Source organism: Octopus sinensis, linkage group LG14 (genome assembly GCF_006345805.1).
Source record: "Octopus sinensis linkage group LG14, ASM634580v1, whole genome shotgun sequence".
Lineage (NCBI taxonomy): Eukaryota > Metazoa > Mollusca > Cephalopoda > Octopoda > Octopodidae > Octopus > Octopus sinensis.
Window position 1 is genome coordinate 44,655,751 of NC_043010.1, and position 21,429 is coordinate 44,677,179.

Here is a 21,429-nt window from a genome sequence, read left to right on the forward strand (position 1 = left end):
GGCTAACAAATCCTTTCTACTATAGGCACAAGGCCTGAAATATGGAGGATGGTGATAGTTGATTACATTGACCCCCAATACTCAACTAGTACTTATTTTATTGACCCAAAAACGATGAAAGACAAAGTTGACCTCAGCAGAATTTGAACTCAGAACATGAAGGCAGATGAAATACTGTTAACCATTTTGGTTGGCATGCTGATGATTCTGTCAGTTTGGTTTGATGCAGGGACAGAGGGAAATCCACTTCTTTGTCCCATTTCTTCTAGAGTTTTTGCAAATGCTGTATGTATCTCCCTTTGAAGTCATTGGCCATCAAGTCTGTATAGTGCCTTTTGATACTATTGGATGGTGTGAGGTTGGTGTTATTAGAAGTAAGTTCAGTGTTCTAGCAACACCAGATGCATTAGAAAAGGGAATTCTTTGGACTGCATGGTTAGACAGGAAGCTAACAGAACTTTGGTGTCTGGGTGGCTTTTGGAGGGATTAACAGAAACATGGCAATAAGATGTGGGATGAAGTGATGATGACTGATCTTATGATGTTGGGGCTCATGGAGAGATGACAAGGGACCAAGATGTTTGGCAATATGAGGTTCTAGAGAAGACCCACCCATGTCAGCAAGACAGAGTGCTAGAAGCATTGTGTCCCACCCACATGTAACAACAAAATTTTCACACACCCTACCACAAGAAACTAAACTACATCTCCTTTTCTAAACTGAATCTTTCTTTTCCTCACATTTCCTCTTCATAAACTATGATTGTCTTTCAGTCCCCTTTCCTGCTCCCACTGCCCTGCTGACTGTATTGCTGCTTTCCACCCCACCCCATTTTTGTACCCAGGTTTTTGCCAGTCACTGCAATCCCCACTCCCTCCTTGCACTTTTTTGGCTATACCTGACTGCATATATTATGACCTTCGTACCTCTCTCTTCCTTACTCTACCATCACATCTATGCTCTGATCACGCTAGTGAACAGAGCATATTTACCGTGCATGTATGGGTGTGTGCACATATAGTTGATTGAAAGCAATGAATATATTTACACTACTTTGTTGAAAAGCTCAAAAACTTTATTGGCACAAAGTTATATATATATATATTTACACTAGCATAGCTAGGGAGTGGGGGCGGTCCACCCCAGGCGGCACCACATTTGGGTCTGCTGTAGGCAATACATGTTTTTCGTGGGGTCCAGGGGTGGCAAATGGAAGGCCACCCCAGGCAACATGCACTCTAGCTGTGCTAGTGGCCCTGATCCTTGTTACTTGTGAGTACACCCTGACACTTCACCATCTTTCTCCTGCTCTCTCTAACACTTTTGCTGTTTCCTCCCCCTCTCTCTCTTCCCTTGCTTTTCCTTCTGGCTGGGTAGCCATGTAAATCTCTACAACAGCACACCTATTTCTACCCTCATTCTTGATCACTCTCTCTCCTCTTGTTTACCTCTGGCTAGGTAACCAAGTATCTCCTTTACATCAGTGCACCTGTTTCTGTCCTCTTTCTTGAATCTCTCTCTCACTAAGTAACCATGAACCTCCCCAATAGCAAGACGCCTATTTCTGCCTTTCTATTTCTCTGCCCCACTCTAACTTTTCATCATCTGATATAAGATCATCTCCTCCAATGCCCCCTCTGTTATACCAAGACACCTGTTTCTGCCTCTCTGTCACACTCTAGGCTATCATCCTCTGATACAAGCTCCCTTCCTCAAATGCTCCTGCTCCTCTCAGAATTCCTTGCCTTGTAGTTTTCTATTTAGCTGGCTCCAGCTAAATAGAAAATTACCCTAAGCAACTGTGTGTTTTAACTGGATTTTTATGGCCGGATGTCCTTCCTAACATCAACCACTCTGCAGAGGGGACTCATTGCTTTTTACATGGCACTAGCACAGGTGAGGTTAGTTTTGGCATGATTTTTACAGCAAGATGCGTGACACCTTGGGCAATTGAATTTTCCACGTCCTCTCCCACGCCCCTCATTGTTTTTTTCATATTCGTTTACTACATGTTGTTTTTCACCTATTAGACTATTTTTTTTCACTTATATGTCTTTCCTAACCACCTAAATAAGGGGTTTGCAGGAAAGTTGATTCCACGCGAAAAATTCGAGTTTTTTTTTTTTTTGTGAAAAGCAGGGGTGGTGTTAAAAATTTACCAAATATTTTGCTTACATCCCAAAAAGTTATAGTTTTTTTCTGAGTTAAATTGTATGCCTCGGAAATCAATTAGAGGGATGCCTGAGCGTGTGCGCGCGCTCGAGTGAGCACGTGAAGCTAGGATTTGTACGAAAGTATAACATATTTATTTATATTGGGTAGCCCAAAAGAAGGTTTACAGTTATTCAACAATTTCGCATTCATGTATTAACAGTTTAAATCTTAATTATAAAAAAAAAAAATTGAAACAATTATTCTATGCTAATTTATTTAGGTAATTGTAAGATAGAAATTTAAATATAATAAAATGTTTTAAAAGAAATTTAAAGTGCCTGCGTGTGTAAATCTACTTTTGGGCTACCGTACATATATGTATACATAAACGTAAATACTTTGTATATGCATATATATATGTGTGTGTGCGTGTATTATATCTAAAAAAACTCGAACACACTCATTAAAAAATTAAACTAAATATCAATTTTTCGGTTTAAAAAAATTTATTCCAGCAGTAGTTACTGTATTTTATGAATCCAGTTTAATAGAATACGAGAATAAAAGTGTAGCAGAATCTAGTTATAGTCATGTGACTTCTCGATGATTATTTTTTCTTCATCGATCTACACTGAAAGAGAATCATGTCGACCGAAGTTGTAATGACCGTTGTGACTCTATTTTGGGCATGTGTTGGTATTGTCATTCCAGTTTTTGTCCAATACACAATGTCTACTTCCCCAAACAAAGGGTATGTACAATGAATTATCAGAATTTCCTTTATTTTGCGTGTTAAATACCATCTGCAGTAATTTTGCGTGTTAAATACCATCTGCAGTAATAATTTCTCGAACCTTAATATCCGCCTACAATGGCCTAAACCTAATGTTTGCGTTTAATCCTTAATAATACATTTTCTGTTATCGTTATTTAAAGAATAAATGCTTTATTTATTTTTCATAAGGTGTCGTTTGTACTGTTTCATTAATAAATAAATTAATTGATGTCATAAATAGAGTTCAGTGTGGATATTTTCGTAAATATTTTGTGTTATTTGCATTGAAATTATTCCTGAGAAATAGTAATAAACAAGAAAGTGTGTAAAACAATAGCCGTAATTATGATCAGTTGTTTATCGCGAGATATTCATTAAGAAGTTTGTTTCCGTACATAGTGGAAACCAGTAACAGTTGAGTCAGTCGTCTGTCACGAGTGTGTTTGTGTGTGCAGCTGGGAATTTTGTCAGTGAACAGGTCGCGGTTTCAAAGCAACGAAAATATTTTGACAAATTAAATTTAAATGTTGAAGTGAATCTAATGATTTTTGTGTGTTTTTAAATGGCTTATAAACACCTTCCACGCTGTATACATACACACACACGCACCCATTGCAGGGTTCTAATACAATATACTGTAGTTATGTTCGTCTGTATATATTAGGCATAATTAAGTGTAAAACATTTTTCTCAAATTTATGCAAATTATTTATAACAGAAGATGAATAGACACCATATATATCGTGGGGAGTTAGAGTTACAGAACTTGAGTAGGTATAAATTGAGTATATTTGGTGCAGACTTAAATTGCACAATTACATCTCAAAATCGTATTAACAATTTTTTTTCTTGTTACTATAGTCTCAACTAGTGGATAATTATACAAAACGTGAATTATTTACGACGTTAGAAATAGAGCATTAACTAAAAGGATGTACTTTGACCTAGAGTTTACTTATTTTGTTTTTACATTTACGAAATAATTATTTCTAACTTGAATTTGTGTTGTGGGAGAGGTTAATTAAATCGTTCCCTGTGCTTGGCTAATACTGATTGCCCGCTTCCTCGGTCACATGAAAGACAAAGTGGAAGAAGTTTTGACTTCGGCAAATAATGATAATCATTTTTTTTTTTCTAACATAAATATTTTTACTTAGAAAATGTGGGTTTAAAATATCTTCATTCACCACTAATTAGGTCAACTATTTCCCCTTCAGTCACTTATTCCTTCCTTGTAGGATAGTCTGAATACTAATACACTGTTTATTAATTCTTCCTTAATATATGTTGAACATTTCAGTAGTTAGGTGGGAAGGTGAGCAGTTGGAAACAAAGCTCTTTACCAAATTTGACTTGTCCAGGCCGGCCGATCTTGACTGAGGAGACATGATTAGAAGGCATTCCACTCATGACCATCCATCTTTTTAAGGGCTATTTAAGAAATGTTCCCTTTCCTTTGACAGGAGGTTGTGATTTGATAGATTTTTGTCTTATTTCCAACAAGTTGAATGTTCACGTACGGGCTCCTGCCGTGTGTCTTGTGAATGCCATCAGTTACTATAACCTTGCTGAACTTGAATTTTCTCAGTGTACTATTTCTGTACTGTATTAAAAGTCTATATTAGTGAAGATCTGTTTTAACTGGGATAGCATTCAGCCATGTCTAACATACCTGTCTTCAAGCTAAACTGCCTATCAATCTACCCATCTCTATCACATTGCATCATTGATATGCCACTGGAGTTCTCTTTGACGTTCACCATCAGTTTTGGACAGGGCTATTAGAGAGTGTTCTGTGCTGTGAGGACCAAAGACTTGAGGTATTTCGTGTTGCAAGACAGTGTGTGAGAGAGAATTGTGATGTTGTAGAAGAGAAATATGTCTGCATGGATGATGGTTCACTTGCATTAAACGAGGCTGCTTAGAGATAGGTTTGGAGATGCCACTATGAAAGGTTGCTCAATAAAGAAAATGAATGGGAGAGAGTCTGCCGAATGTCGACCCAACAAAGAGACCAGCTATCCGAGTTGACAGTACCTTGGTAGATAAAGTAATTAAGAATATGAAGACAGGGAAAGCCCCCGGCCCTTCAGGAATCACTGCAGAGATGCTCAAAATATCTGGCAGTGTTGGCCTAGTCACCCATATAGTTAACCAGGTGATACACGAACGAGTCATACCCAATGACTGGTGTAGCAGCACCATAGTCAACTGCTACAAAGGTAAAGGTGATGAAGAATTCAGTGTAGAGGTAGGGGTTCACCAAGGTTCAGTCCTCAGCCCCTTCCTATTTATCATAGTCCTCTAGGCAATAACAGAGGAATTCAAGACAGGATGCCCCTGGGAGCTCCTCTATGCTGACAACCTTGCTCTAATTGCTGAGTCACTATCAGAACTAGAGGAAAAGTTTCAGGTGTGGAAACAAGGATTAGAATTGAAGGGCCTTAGAGTCAACCTAGCTAAAACCCAAGTCCTAATAAGTAGGAAGGTAGACAAACTACAAATCCCTTCAGGTAGATGGCCCTGCTTGATCTGTAGAATGACTAGTGACAGAGACCTTTGGAAATATGCTGTGCTTGAGAAGATGACCCAGCAAGCCAAGTGAGACCATAACCATACAGAGACTATGGTGGATTAGTAGAAGCTGGGTTTGAGGTGAGAAAATAAGGTATTGTGAATGTCTGTCTGAGATATGTATTGGATAAGATTTTTAACCCCAGGTCAACCTTAATTGAGTAGGCTTATCAAAGATTTTCTAGAGTACATCCTATTATAATGGACTTTAACAATTCTGATCACTATTTTTTGTTTGCTATACTAGATAGCATGTGGGTATAATATTTCAGGTTATTACTTCTCTTAAAGCACTTTTTAAAACTATTTGTTACAAAAGCTTGCCTATTTCAAGGTGCCTCTTTGTCCTTCAAATATATTCATTCTGGATAGCTTTTCTAGTTGATTTTTTTTTCCAAGGAAAATTGAGACAAACAGTTTCAGATTCTCCTTTGCTAAAACTGATTGTTCTCCTAAAGCTGACTGTTCTTTTGTTTGTCCATTAGCCTATATTTGTATTTGAAAATCCCATTGTTTCAAATATTATACACTTTAACTGTTTCACTTAACTCAAGACTATGATCTGCTTTCAATCTTAAGGATAGTAAATTGAAGATTGTTGCATGCTATTGTCATCTACCATTTGTCTAGCTGTCATAACAGCATTTGTTTCTTGAAATCTCATGTAAGATGTCTCTTAACTGGTTAGCCAACTATTGCTTGTGATATTTTGTGGTGATATTCAACAAGACATAATTACATATTTACAACTTGTTACACTTTTAAAGAACAATATCAAATAGCTTGGAGAGAAACTAGATGTTAAGTATAAAGGGAGAAGTCAAAAAGAAAGAGGTTTGTACATATTTTGTGATATGAGTATAGAGGCATGAGGTGTTTGCAAAGCAGTGTACCAGAGGTAATCAAAATATTGTTGGAAAGAAGTGTGTATGGAATGATAGTGTAGCACTTCCCTCCATTGATTCTAAAAAGAAAGAGGCATAGAAGTGATACTAAGGTATTGACAACTGATGAAAATGTATAGGGTCATTGATGTTGACAGCTATGTGGTCAAAAGTGTGATTAAAATAAAATATTAAATGTTACAAAGATGTTCCAGTGTGGGCCAACTACAGAAGCATTAAATTGAGGTTATATAAATAATCAGTGTAACGAACTGAGTAGGAAAAAAAATTAACTGAGATAAGATGCAGTTTGGGCTAGGATGGAATATCACTGATGCCCTCTTCGTTTAAAAAGACCTCAGGTAAACTACATAGCTTGGAATGAACCACTCCACATATCATTTATTGATTGAGAACTTTAACCAGTATTCCACACTAGTTTGTGGTTGCTAAGAAAAGTAAATGAATGGCCAATGTACAGAGGAGCCATCTGCAACATTACTCCTATTCCATTGATAAGATAGCCTTTTCTTCACAATATATTTCCTAAATTGTTGTAAAGCCTAAGTTGCTGATGAACTAAAATAAATATTCATTTACTGGTTCTAGCCAGTTGGCTCTGGTCACGATGATGCACTGCTTAGAAACATTTCTATTTGTTTATTTCTTTTGGAAATATTTTCCATTTTTTTAAGCCTTGTGTATTTATAGGGATTTTTGAAAATCCAGGCATTTGTTGAGATTTTAATCTCAACAAATGCCTGTTTTAGTGTGGTGAACCTGTTCGTTGATGAGGTCTTTCAATATCTTATTAACAGATGTTCACTGATTTAATCACTCAGCAATCTAGTTAACTATTGTAAATACAGAAATAGTTTTGTCAGAGAAATAGTGAAACACATTAATTTGAATCCCTATCAGAATATTTACTTCAGTTATTGTATTAGTGTATAGGAGAGATAATGAGCTATGTTATTCTACTTCAGCAATGTTTTGTATCTAATACTGAATGCATATTTTTCTTATATCTAGTAATTATGTTTTCAAAGAATGTACACTGACTGCTGTTCAATCTAGAGAAACCTTTGTGTGTAAGAGGGTTTCCAGCTGTTATTAACAATAGATCTTTATTAAAATGTGTATTCTGGGTGTACATATAATTTTAGCTTATGTAAACAGTCCGTATGTGACTGATATTTTCAGAAGTGTTTCTGTCTTTTCTGTTCTATATTTGCATTTTACATTCAGTGATGACATCTAATGGCTGTCATATATTGTAAAAAAAACAAAAAAAACCTCTTTCTTGATGGTGCCATTGAGTGAGATTCTTATATTTTGTTCTCAGTAATTATTTTTATAAGTTTAGTATAATGAACTCTTGAGTTTATAATTTGTAGTAAATTTGGTATTGTTTTGGTATCCTGTGTTATACATTTAATTGTGTATTAATAGTGTAAGAGAAGGAAGGTTTTTTTTTTTCTGAATGGTATTCATATTGTGTATTCACAGCTATAGTTTTAAGTGCTCTATTCCTTTGGAAATAAACATAGGCAGCAAGCTGTGTCTGTGTTGCAATAGTTGTTATTTAAGATGATTTAACAAGTGTGTAATTTACACATAAAATCAACAAATAATGGTGCAATTTGTTCTATTTTCTGCTGTAACTATATATTACATAAAATTTAAGAAATATAGAAAGTTTTGAATGTCTTATTTTTGAATTAATGAGGGCCCCCTCCCCCAAAATCGATGCTAAATGGAAGAAATAAAATAAGATCCTCGAAAGACTCCCAGAAGGAAATCTTAAACATGTAAGAGACTTTCTATCAATCAGACTCTCCCCCATTGTTAAAAGTAAAAGGAATAGAAAATATCGCTTGTACTCTGTATAATGTTAATGGTAATCTCAAGTGTGACTCACCTCTCTTACTTCTTTTCTCCACTATTTGAAAATAGAAAAGTCGATTGTTTATATAATTCCTCAATGTTTTAACTGACCATGTAGTTTTATCCCAAATTACGGTGCATTGACAAACTCCAAATCAGAGTGAAATGAATTTGTCTGCAGCTACTAGGACAACCAAAACATTAAACAAAAAGAAAATAAAAAGAATGAATTGTATTGAAATATCTACTCACATAATAAAATAAGTATATAAAAAATAAAAAATTTCTCTCAGCAATTCTCTCTCCTTGAGGGAAATTTCTCCCCCTCTTTTATTTCTTAGCAAACCCTATTTCTCTCTACCTCTTAAGTTGAAAAAACTGCAGATAGCGACAGCGGCAGCAATGGTGGTCACCAGTCAAATTTCACATGTCATCATCATCATTGCTTAATGTCCGTTTTCCATGCTGGCATGGGTTGGACAGTTCGACTGGGCTCAGGGTTGCCAGGAGGCTGCACCAGGCCCCAATCTGATCTGGCAGTGTTTCTACAGCTGGATGCCCTTCCTAAAACCAACTACTCTGAGAGTGTAGTGGGTGCTTTTTATGTGCAACCGATGCGGGCCAGAGGAGCTGGCATTGGCCATGTTTGGATGGTGCTTTTTACATGCTACCAGCATGGGGCTCACAACTACAATTTCCATTTGATTTGATTTTGATATTGCTGATGTTGATGTGCTTGATTCAATAGGTTTCCTCTAGCATGGCATGTTGCCCTATGATCCAAGGTACTTTTGAGTGGGCTGGTTATGCGACACTGGTGTAGGTTACAGCTGTGGACTCTCTTATTTGCCAGGTCTTCTCAGTCACAGCATACCTCCAGAGGTTTTGGTCTTTTGTCATTACCTCTGTGAGGCCCACCTCATCCCATGTCTTCCTCTACCCCAGATCCCTTCCACTGTTTGGGAGTGGCACTTCTTCACATAGCTCTCCTCGTCCATCCGCTGTATAGTACCAATGCAAACGTCTCTCTTGCACGCAACATCTGATGCTTCTTATGTCTAACATTTCTCTCAGGGCACTTACACTCTGTTGTGTGTGCACACTGACATTACACATCCAGCGGATCATACTAGCTTAATTTCTTTTGAGCCTATGCATGTCTTCAGCAGTCACAGCCATGTTTCACTGCTGTGAAGCATAGCAGTTCGCACTCATACATCATACGATCTACCTTTCACTCGGAGCGAGAGGCCCTTTGTCACCAGTAGGGGTAGAAGCTTTCTGAACTTTGCGCAGGCTATTCTTATTCTAGTGGCAACACTGTCTGAGCATCCACCCCCACTACAGACTTGGTCACCTAGGTAGCAGAAGCTATCAACTACTTCTAGTTTCTCCTCCTGACATGTGATGGAGTCTGTTTTCTGAGCATCTGTGGTGTTTATTGCCCCTGTTCATCTGCTGCACGTGAAAGCTATCTTTCCAGTTAATCTTCCTTTGATGTTGCTGCACCTCTTATGTGTCCATAGCTTATACTGGGTACATCTTAAGGATTTTCTACCTATGCCTTTTCTACAGATCGAGCAGGGCTACCTACTTGAAGGGGTGCGTGATGTGTTTGCCTTCCTACTTACTAGGACTTTGGTTTTTGCAACATTGATTCTAAGGCCCTTTGATTCTAAACCTTGCTTCCAAACTTGAAGGAAGCAAATTCATGGATTATACATAGTAACCCATGAATTATTATGGGGGAATTAGAAGGCCAGAAATTAGGACTAGTGAAGTCACAGAAATTTGCTGACAACCATTTGTGACCCTTTGTGGAGGTATGGCAAGGAGCCAAATCCTGCTGTCACACATATATGGCTTTACGGCAGCAACCTTCTCCAGCAGCTCCACACTCTTTTCATCTGAGAAACAGGGTATGCCCCAGTTTGTTCAGGAGCTTTTTCACTTTGATCAAATGGTTCTCCTTGGCTGTCAGAATTCATCCCTTGTGCCTCTTGTACAAGTGGTAGTGAACATCCCCATTCAGGGCAAGCTTCATAGAAGTGACACCAAAATCCATCTCTCTTGCCGAAATCAATACACTCTTGCTCAGATCTTCCACCACTTTATCCTGTAGTTGTTGGATGAATTCTAGTGTGTGGACACAGTCAGAATACCTGCTGTGTCCTTTCTCACTGGCTATAGCTTTGTAGTCTCTGTTGCAGCTCTCCATGTCATGTCTTATGGCCTTTATATGTTCATATAGCATTGAGCAGCACTCATGATGTTGGCATTTTGATACCCAGCACAGACCATCAGGATACAGGTAACTTTTTCCCAACATGTAGGTGGCTTCTAGTCCTCCATCTCAGCTAACTTTTTTTTGATTACAACTGTAATCTTTATGCTTTGCAATGCCATTGATTTTTCACCAATACATCAAGATGTTTCTGAAAAATGGAGACAATAAAAATCATCAACATTAGCCCAAACACCTTGTAATTCTTTGGTTGTTGTTTGATTGAATCCAGTGTGTCTACTTTATGGTAAATATGTTTGTACTTGAAAAGTTTTTAAACAATTAAAAAAAGATATCTTGTAAATATTTTGATGGTTTAGAACACTAATTTTGATGTTTGCTATCTGAGTGGTGTTGTGTAGAAAATTTGCTAAAATATTGAAATGAATTTTACATGTAGTTTCTGAACTTCTCTTTCCAGACTCATTCAAACGATGTGTATCCTTACGGCCTTTTGTTGTTATTTATTGTAAGTTCAGTTTTTCTCTTTTCTTTTTATTTTTCCAAAACGTTTTTAATTCCTTCTTTTTAGTTTGGTAGTGGTGATGAAAAGTAAATATGTTGCTATTTGAGTTAAATTCCTAATCTAGTTGCAATTTCCAGTTGGATCTGTATCACTTTTGCCTGCCTACCTTTCTTCTGTCTACTTTCTTATCTTTTTACCTTTCTCTTCCTACTCCTCTATAGATATTTCTCTGATTATATCATTTATTTTCTTTTCTTACTAGTTTCAGCTATGATCACGTTTAGTAGCATATATTTTCAAAATGATTCATAATCAAGATTTTCTTGCAGCAAGCAGTCAAAAGATGAACTGTCAGAAAGCAATAGTTTGGGTCATATAAAACTGTATACGTCATTTGTTCAAATGCAGTGCACAACTAAATTTTAAAATTTATATATTCCAAGTAATTTTTCTTTGTTTCTAAAGTGCTGTTTTATTTTTCTACAGTTGGTTATGTGCTTATTTGAGTCAGTTAAACCCTCTCTTTGGTCCCCAACTTGACAGTGAGGTCATCAGATATCTTCAAATTGCATGGAATAATGTAAGTATTTTCTGAAATATTTAGGATACATTTTTGTTTATTGAAGTTATTTTACTTTCATACTATGTGTAGAATTTGTTAAATGTTTGTCAAACTGAATGCAAATATGGTTAGAAGTTTGTTTCCTAATCACATGGTTCCAGGTTCAGTCCCACTGCTTGGTTCCTTGAGCAAGTGTCTTCTACTATAGCATTGGGCCAACAAAAGCCATGTGAATGGGTTTGGTTGATGGAAACTGAAAAGAAACTCTCATATCATCAACATACACATCTCATTTAGCCTACAAAAAATGTGTTCTGGAGAAGCTTACATTTCCATATATTGATATAACCGAAATCAAATGTGTAACAGTTGAAATGTTTACCAAATAAATAATGCTCTTCATAGTAAAAGTAATGTATAGTTTGAAAAAAATGAAAACTAAAGTGATCTATTTTCAGTAGGATAAGATCTTTACTGCAGATGAAGTGTGATCATTTAATTTGAACTGAAGGTTATCTTGCTTTTTTTTTTTTACTGATCTTATTTGATCATATCAATCTCTGTACTAATTTCAACCTGATAATTATTTCATTTATTGAATTGCTAAAATTTCAAAATCTTCACTTAGTCATAATAAGCAAGTTATTTACAAACATATAGTGGTTTTTAACTTTGATTTCTTAGAAACCATTTTGTGATCTCTACAAAAAATGTTCAAGCTTCAATCTTTTCATTGACTTTTGGTGAAAAAAGTGAAAGGCTGATGACTAAACATCCTGGAGTTTGTTTTTCAAATGTTGAAAATCTGTTCACGAGACAATTGAAACTTTGAAATAATCTTTTGGCAAATCTGATTTCGATGCAGAATAGAAGATTTTTTTTTTTCATGATCTACCTGAGCTTTATGTTGTATATTATATTTGTCAACTACAGTCTTTTCTTGGGGGACAGGTGTGTTTTTATTGTGGCTTCTATCATCTATTTTATCTCATAAACGCATAGTTTTGTGTATACTGTATGTATACTGTATACTCTAAATAACATTCTACCTGTGATTCTTTTATTGATAAATTTTAATTGAAGTGTCATGACTTTATAAGTTTTTTAAGACATATTTGCTCAACAGGAACTGAAGGTTTTTGTTGTCAGTAACCCTTGTATGAGACAGTTGATGGCAGTACATTTAGTAGATCTGTTTTATTATGCAGCACTGGATTCAAGGCTGGATACTTGACTTTCGATTTATTTCTCTTTGTAAAAACCTATCTTCATGTAGAAGCAATAATTGTAGTGATTCATGGGAACAATGAATGTCTTTTTCCATTCAGCCAAGTTGTTAACATTATTTTATAGTATGTACACTTGGTGTGTAGTGCCCAACTCTTCTCTTGGTCTTCTACTTTACAGCCAAAGCAGTGTGTGTGTGTGTGTGTGTGTGTGTGGACAAATTCCATTTTCATGGCAATATCTCGGGCATGGCTGTGTGGTTAGGGAGCTTGCTTCCTAGCTATATGGTTACGGGTTCAGTCCCACTGCGTGGCACTTTGGGTAGGTGTCTTTCACTATAGCCCCGAGCTGACCGGAGCTTTGTGATTGAATTCGGTAGGTGGAAGTTACTGCCGTGTGTGTATATGTGCGTGTAGGTGCTTGTGCCTCTCCCAAAGAGAGAGAGGGTTTCTTTGCTGTTGTGGTGTATACTTTTTACATACATTTAATTTTATTAGATTTTCTTTTACAGAAATAAACAACATGCTGATTGATGCAGAAAACTACTCAAAGAAATGAAAGACTGTAATTTCAACAGTAGAACATAAAAGGTTGATGGAAAATGAAATGTATATGGAATGTTCAGAGAACAAAAAATATAAAAAAGGAAAATTAATCTTTGAAAGTTATAGTACATGATTTTGTATCTAGACCTGTATTAAATAATGGTGATTGAGTTCATTTTTTTTTTATTACATTACAGTCCTCTTCAACTTTTATATAATTAAATTTTGAGGATGAATATAAGCCTGCATGAAAAATTCATTGTATGTATCCACATACAAATGCCATGAAAGGGTGGAAAATGTCATCATTTTACTCTATCATAATCTTTGTATTTGGATTCAAAGTTAAAAAAAGATATAAAAAAAATCTTTTCTTTTAAGTTTTAGTTTTGTCCTTATATTTTTTAAAATTTCTTCAGACTGTTCCCCTATATTGTTTAATGTTAAAAAAAAAAATGACAAATATTACAAGTATAAAATTAATTTCTTTCTGAAAGTGGTTTTTCTTCTTTTGTCTGTTGAATCCAAATAGTCTTCATTATTCAAGTAATCTGCAGCAATTTAGAAAGTCTTCTTGAAATAGTTATTCTGCAACTTACTAACATTTTTAGTAATTATCCAAGCATTGATTTTACTTTCCTTTATTGTGATGTAAACATACATTAGTCAGTTGTTTTGGTAAAAATTGCTGGAACCAGAACTCTTTAATTGTTACTATATTCTATTTCAAATTAATTATTTTGTTTTTGATGGAATATTTATTTTTATTTCTGTACAAATTGGTTAATAAATCACTAAACAGTGTCAAAATTTCTGTTTTTCTTTTATAATCTGCCTTACAAAATGTACAATACCTTACTATTGGTTGAAATATATAAGATTCTGGATTTTTCCCTCATCGGGTTTGAAGTGCTTTATTTGTGTGTGTTCTTTTTTAAAAATTTCTACTGTGAAATAGCAAATTATTGAAGAAATGGAATACAATATTTAGTTTCCCTCATTGAGTTTGAAGTGTTTGGTGTGCATTCTTTGCTCAAAATTTCTACTGCAAAATAGCAAATTAATGAAGAAATTGAATACAACTTATACGATGGCACAGAATTCTTTCCCTTCATCGGAAGGGAGGTATATGAGGTCCTATCACATGTTTAGAATGAGGCGTTCTTTCTGGATGCACAAGAAATGATCTTGCGTGTATCTGGAATAAATGTGGCAAGACAGAGGACCAGATCACTCACACTGCACATTTCATAGATGTACTGAAGATGAATGGATACCCAACATCTACAATGAATCGACTTAAGAATTGAAGGCACCATGGGCATAAGACCTCCTCTAACACCTGCTTCATGAAATTACCACATTTCAGCGAAAGCATAACCACAGCTATCTGCAAAGGACTGGACATACAGTTAGCACACTCCGGCCCTTCTCTGTGTGGATACCTGTCTAAAAGGCAATCTAGAGACAACAATCGATGCTTGTTGACTAACTGTTCTATCCACAATACAGGTATGTGCCAATGGACATATATGGGATACCAGATTGAATGCAACAAGTGTAAGGAGTTCTACATCATCATCATCATCATCATCATTTAACGTCCGTTTTCCATGCTAGCATGGGTTGGACGGTTCAACTGGGGTCTGGGAAGCCAGAAGGCTGCACCAGGCCCAGTCTGATCTGGCAGTGTTTCTACAGCTGGATGCCCTCCCTAACGCCAACCACTCCGAGAGTGTAGTGGGTGCTTTTTACGTGCCACCGGCTCGGGGACCAGACGAAGCTGGCAACGGCCACGGTCGGATGGTGCCTTTTACGTGCCACCGGCAGAAAATTTTGAAGCTATGAGATAATGTATGATTAATTCAAAACAATGTGAATAAATAAGCATTGCATTTCACAGAGCAATATGGATGCTAAAGGGTTAAGTCTGCAATTCAATGGGTCCTCCTTTTCTGAATTAGCAAGCTGCATACCACCTCCATCAAATTTATCAATCACTTTTGTTAGTCATACTGTCTCACCTTCCATATTCTTCACCAGTCATTTTTTTTATACCTTTTCATTTCAATTATTGCAATTCTTTGGCACTACTTTCTTCATAACCCTTTCTATTGTATTACTCTTTAAATCTTACACTAAACATTGCCATCCTCTTCTCTACAGAACTATCTGGAATTTTCTCCCCATCCATGTTTTTCTTAAGAAGCTTAAACAATATGTCAAGTTCATTGATGTGGGACAAGGTGGTGAATTGCGATCTTCAGATGTTGCATCATATGGAGGCGATGATAACTGACCAAGATCTTTGGCAAATTGTTGTGCTTGGGAAGACATGTGAAATTGTTGTTGTGGCCAGTGCCAGTGATGCATGAATGGCACTTGTGCTGGTGACAAATAAACAGTATCCAGTACACTCAGTGGAATGATTGATGTTAGGGAGGGCATCCAACTGTAAAAACCAACCCAAAGCAGATTGGAACCTGGTGCAGCTCTCCAGCTTACTGTCTCCAATCAAACTGTCTAACCTGTGTGAACATGGAAAATGGATGCTAAATGATGATGATTTTAAAAAAACCAACAAAATCCTCATTTTCTTCCATTTTCAAGAGTTCATACTTTTCTTAGCATTAAAATTTTTTTTTTTTTTAATATTTGTTTCCACTAAAATTTAAGCAAATTATATGAAATTTCATCATCATCATCATCTTTTAACGTCTGTTGTCCATGCTGGCATGAGTTGGACAGTTTGACTGGGCTGGCATGCTGGAAGGCTGTGCCAGGCTCCAGTCTGACTTGGCATGATTTTCTATGGCTGGATGCCCTTCCTAACGCCAACTACTCCAAGAGTGTAATGTGTGCTTTTCCGTGACACCGGTATCTGCCATGATTGCAATTTTGCTTGGCTTGATGAGTCTTCTCAAGCACAACATAATGCCAAAGGTCTTGGTCATTGCCTCCATGAGGCCCAACACTTGAAAGGAACTCAACCACATTGCCAATGGTCTTGGTCACTAAAATTCAATACTCAAACTCTAAGTGGATTGGAGCAAGAAAAAAACTATTCTTTTTTTCAAAATAACTTTTTAGGAATGTTGTAAGGCAATAAAACCTTCCTTTTTCTAATGGGATTTTATCAAAAGTAGAACTAGAGATGGATTGATTACTAACTATGTAAGTGGTTATTATTGTTTAATCCTTATCAGCTCTGACTGAACAGATGTATGATCTAAGTTCCAAATGTAAACAATCTCACCTGTATCTAGGATTACATCAAGCAGTCAGATGTTATTTGAATGAAGTTTCATTGCTATTTCTAGCTGTTCGAATGACCACATAGAGGCTAGCCCATTTGTTCAAAGTAACAATAGTTCAAAAGGTTGGTATTTATTTGTGGGATTGTGAAATGGACCAAGGTCTTTCAGTTTTCAGTACCATGTCACCATGTAAATATAGTTTCTATAGTTTTGTCTTCTTGTTGTTCCCTTAAGATAACCTTAGTTCACACATTTCCTTAACTGCAACATATTCATTCATTCATCTATTAAAGTTTATCACACAGTCACTTATTTCTTTAATTTTGTCTTAGATTGGCTCTCAGATTTTTCAATTCTATTTTACTATTATCGACATTTGCTATCTCGTTAAATTATGCTACACAAATCCCAAAAGAATATTTTTCTCCTTCGTGTTCTGACCACTACCCCCTCTCTCTGTGCCTCACTCTATCTTTCTCTCGTCCTCACTGTGCCTCTCTTTCGGCCTCACTCTCTCTCTCTCTCTCTCTCTCCCTCACTCTCTCTCTCGGCTTCACTCTGTCTCTCTCTCTCTCTCGGCCTCACTCTGTTTGTCTCTGTCTCTCTTTCGATTACCACCACCACCACCCTATATAAACTAGCGCACGCACTCGGATTCTCTCACTCGATTTTTTTTTACCTCCGCCGAAGGAATACGTATCCAGAAGATGCTCTCGTCTAAATTTGCTAGTTCACGGTACGCCCGCACAACCCGCTCCATCTGTCGCGGAAGTTCCTATCCTTTGTCATCGTTTGGTTGTCTCCCATGAACACTTCTAAAGGCTTTTCGCCATCCTCACCCCTACTTACAAATTTGCGGTTCTTCTCTTCTGTTCATTCGTGTGTATAAGTTTGTACTGCTTTTCTGTTTTGAGGTAAAGCGAACACACGAACATAGAAAGATACAAGGCGCAGCACAGAGAAGCAACTGGCTAATGGGAATATCTACAACATTCAACAAGTGGAAGATAAGGTGTGAAGTCGTCCACCTATGTAGTTCATTCTTTTAGGAATTGTAACGATGGCGAAACTTTTGTATTCAAATTCGGGCTGCGAAGTTGATGGCTGGCTTGCTTGAAATATGTCCTCTCGTTGATGCATTTAGAAACTAAGTTCTTCTCGTAGCTGCATTTCGAAACAAAGTTCATCGTTCGAGTGAGCCATTTTAACAACGATAGAAACTTTCGGCTGCTGAAAATCCTTTTAGAGTGGGGTCACCATTTAAAAATGGAAGGAAGGTTTTTATGATACTTTTGGGGTAACTTCTTCCATTATGATTATCCTGTTGATTCAAGGAGCTGGAAATACGACGAATAAAGTTCTCAGGCGGAGTAAATTCAAAAACCATTTATTTACAGGTGTTTCGTACCAGTGGTTTGCTTTCAGTAACCATCTTCACAGCAGTGCGTAGTTAACCTTCTCTCCCATACAGACTCTATTTCGGAATACCCATGGGTGACCAGGACAAACCATGGGCCCCCACATGTGATATGTGGAAGCTGTTGATCTACTCTAGAAGGATGGTTAAGAGATACAGGAAGGTCACTGCCTTTTGCTATTCCAAGGGTATGGAGAGAGCCAAAGAACCACCACGATGACTGTTACTTTTGTATGTTCGATGTGACAAAGTACAGAAAAGTGAAAGGAAGACAAGCTCCTCAGTATCCAGACATACCATTATCTAGAGCACTTGTCCCACATGATGACAGTTTATGAATACCACTACCACCAGAAAATATTTCATCTGAAGAGTCAACAAATAACAGCAGCCGTGAAATGGAGGAAGCTTTCGTACCAAGAACAACTTCGGAGCCTCACTTTCCAAATCAGAGTGAGCTAGATAATTTAATCAGGGATCTGGGTCTTACTAAGTCAGGAGCTGAACTTCTTTCATCAATGTTGAAGGAATAGAATCTACTGGGGGAAGACTGCAAGATATCTGTGTACCGGAAACTCCATGAAGAATTTAAAATTTACTATGAAAATATTAATGATTTGTGTTATTGTAAAGATGTGATTGGTTTGCTTACTGCTATTGGACTCAAGCATAATTCTGCAGAATGGCGACGGTTCATAGATAGCTCAACACAAAGTCTCAAAGCAGTGTTCCTCCACAATAGAAATAAATAGCCTTCTTTGCCTCTTGCACACTCCATACAGAAGAAAGAAAATTACGATAATGTCAAAGAACTTCTCAACAAAATAAATTACGCTGAGTTCAAGTGGGATGTTTGTGGTGATTTCAAGATGCTTGCTTTCTTTCTTGGCTTGCAAAAGAGGATACACAAAGTATTCATGTTTCCTTTGTTGATGGGACAGCAGAGCTGTTGATGATCATTACAAGAGAGTACATTGGCCCCCCACGAATGGAACTCCAACCAGGAATCTTAAATGTTCTCAAACAGCCTCTAGTAGATTCCAACAAAATCTTATTACCCCCACTTCATATCAAACTCAGATCGGTAGAACAGTTTGTGAAGGCCTTAGATTTTAGAGGAGAAGCTTTTCAAGAAATTTGTCTTATGTTTCCAAAGCTATCTGAGGCTAAGATCAAGGGTGGCATATTTGTTGGGCCCCCAAGTAAATGCAATGTTAAAGTCGAAGAAACTGGAAAGAGCTATGACAAAAGTCGAAAAAGAAGCTTGGTGTGCATTTCGTGATGTAGTTCATGGATTCCTAGGAAATCACAAGGATCCTAATTACAAACAGCTGGTAGCAAAGCTTATGTAAAACTTAAAGAAAATGGGTTGTCATATGTCCTTCAAGGTTCATTTTTTTTGGACTCTCACCCAGATTTCACCTCCGATGTTAGTGAGGAGCATGGCGAGAGATTTCATCAGGACATCGCAACTATGGAAAGAAGATAACAAGGACGATGGGATACTGCGATGATGGGAGATTATATATGGTCTCTAGTCAGAAGAGATGAAGGTATGCACTCTAGAAAATCTCGATCGTGAAAGCACTTCTTATCTTAAGAAAAGAGTTATCAAGGCATTTACAGTGCAGAGTTTTATTGTTTCTTTTTGTTCCTAAATACCTTTCAATATATGAAAAAGTACTAAATGTTGTGTAATTATTCTTACAATACTAGAATAGATTGAACCAACAAAGTGCTGTAGAGAAAAGTTACAAATATAACGAGCAAATATGAAATTAAAAATAAATAAATAACTATCGATATTACGTCAAAACGAATATGATTTTTGAATTTAGTGGCAAAAAATTCATATATGAACATTAAAAATTACAAATAAATAAAACAAGTGTAATTGATACATATGTGATGGTAATATAAACAAGTGTAGCAAGACTTACATCAAATTATGTTCTTGCGCTGGTAAATTCGCTGGGTAGATGTTAGATTATGGTAGATTGCTTAGTTTCGTTGGGTAATTAGGGTGAGGTGAGTATTATTTAGGTGCAGGGTTTCTAGTTTAATTAATCACATTTTTTTCGCACGTGTGTATTCAATTTGTTTAAACTGCAACTGTTTACTACCAGCGGTGTAAGGGAAGTAACTCTAACAGGGTAAAGAGGGAGCTAACTCCTGCCAAATTTTTATGTGACTAGATGAGGTGGTTTAAAAACGTACTATGCTAGTTTAGGAAGTTCTTAGTGCTAGAAGGGGCCCTATGTATGTGCAAGGTGTATTGTTTTATGGAATGTAGCGGGGTGGGGGTGCGAGTGGGTTACCTAATCAAAACCTGAAACGCTGGGGAATTAACACAGCGAATTGAAATAATAAGTTTCCGCAAATGAAAACAATTTGCATTGAAATGCAGAATTAACAAAGGCTAAATAAGTTATCGTTAATAAGCTGTCCGTTTATACCCATCAAATATTTCTCGTCAAATAGATGTAACGATGGCTAGTGCGAAAAATGCCGATTTTAGGATTTTTAGATAAATCGATGCTTATAAAAAATCGATTTAAAAAAAATTCCAAGTGTGTAAGTGACCCCATGGGTATAAGTCCCCCCATCCCCCACAAGTGTCAAGTTTCATCAAGGTCTGTTGGATAGTCTCAGAGGAGTTGAAGTAACAAATACGTAAACACACGAACTTGCCATTTCTTATCATAGATATGTATATATACTTCTTTATATATACTTATACATACATACATACATATATATATATATATATATATATTATATATATATATATATATATATATATATGTGTGTGTGTGTGTGTGTGTGTGTGGTGTGTGTGTGTGTGTGTGTGTGTGTGTATATATACACATGTATATATATATATATATATATATACACACACACGCATACTTATATGCTCTTTTACTCGTTTCAGCCATGTGGCTGTGGTCATGCTGGAGCACCACCATGGTCTTTCTGACCTCCCCAGTCTAAGTGTTTTACATCACCACTCCTGTATGTGCCTTTGTCCCAGCTGTTGGGATATTCGGTGTATAAAGGAGTTTGATTCTGCTACCTTCGTCTGTATCTGGTCTTGAATTTAGATGGAGTGGATGGTACCTTTGGTACAATACAATGGCGAACAGGTCTCTCAATTGTATGATACTCAGTGCCAAAGTTAAGTACTAGTCCATATAGGATTTTCTATATGTATGTTATTGCATATCTCTCACGCCTTCGTCCCAGGGAGTAAAGCTGTAGTTTTCTCAGCCTATCCCTATAGCTCATCTACCGCAGTGTTTCAATCTTTTTAGTGTAGTGGCGTTGGACTGCTTCAAGCTCCACTGTTAGTTTGGCACCATGTGGTGACCATAACTGGGAGCAGTAGTCCAGGCG

The 21,429-nt window shown here is 36.8% G+C and overlaps 1 protein-coding gene across 1 annotated transcript; it reads left to right on the plus strand.

Moving 5' to 3' along the window:
- Positions 1-2,743: 2,743 nt before the first annotated feature.
- On the plus strand, positions 2,744-13,644 carry LOC115219240 (V-type proton ATPase subunit e 2). Its single transcript, XM_029789385.2, has 4 exons — positions 2,744-2,906; positions 10,981-11,028; positions 11,512-11,605; positions 13,326-13,644. The coding sequence occupies exons 1-4, from the start codon at positions 2,800-2,802 to the stop codon at positions 13,329-13,331; spliced, it is 255 nt and encodes an 84-aa protein (XP_029645245.1). The 5' UTR covers positions 2,744-2,799; the 3' UTR covers positions 13,332-13,644.
- The last annotated feature ends 7,785 nt before the right edge of the window (positions 13,645-21,429 follow it).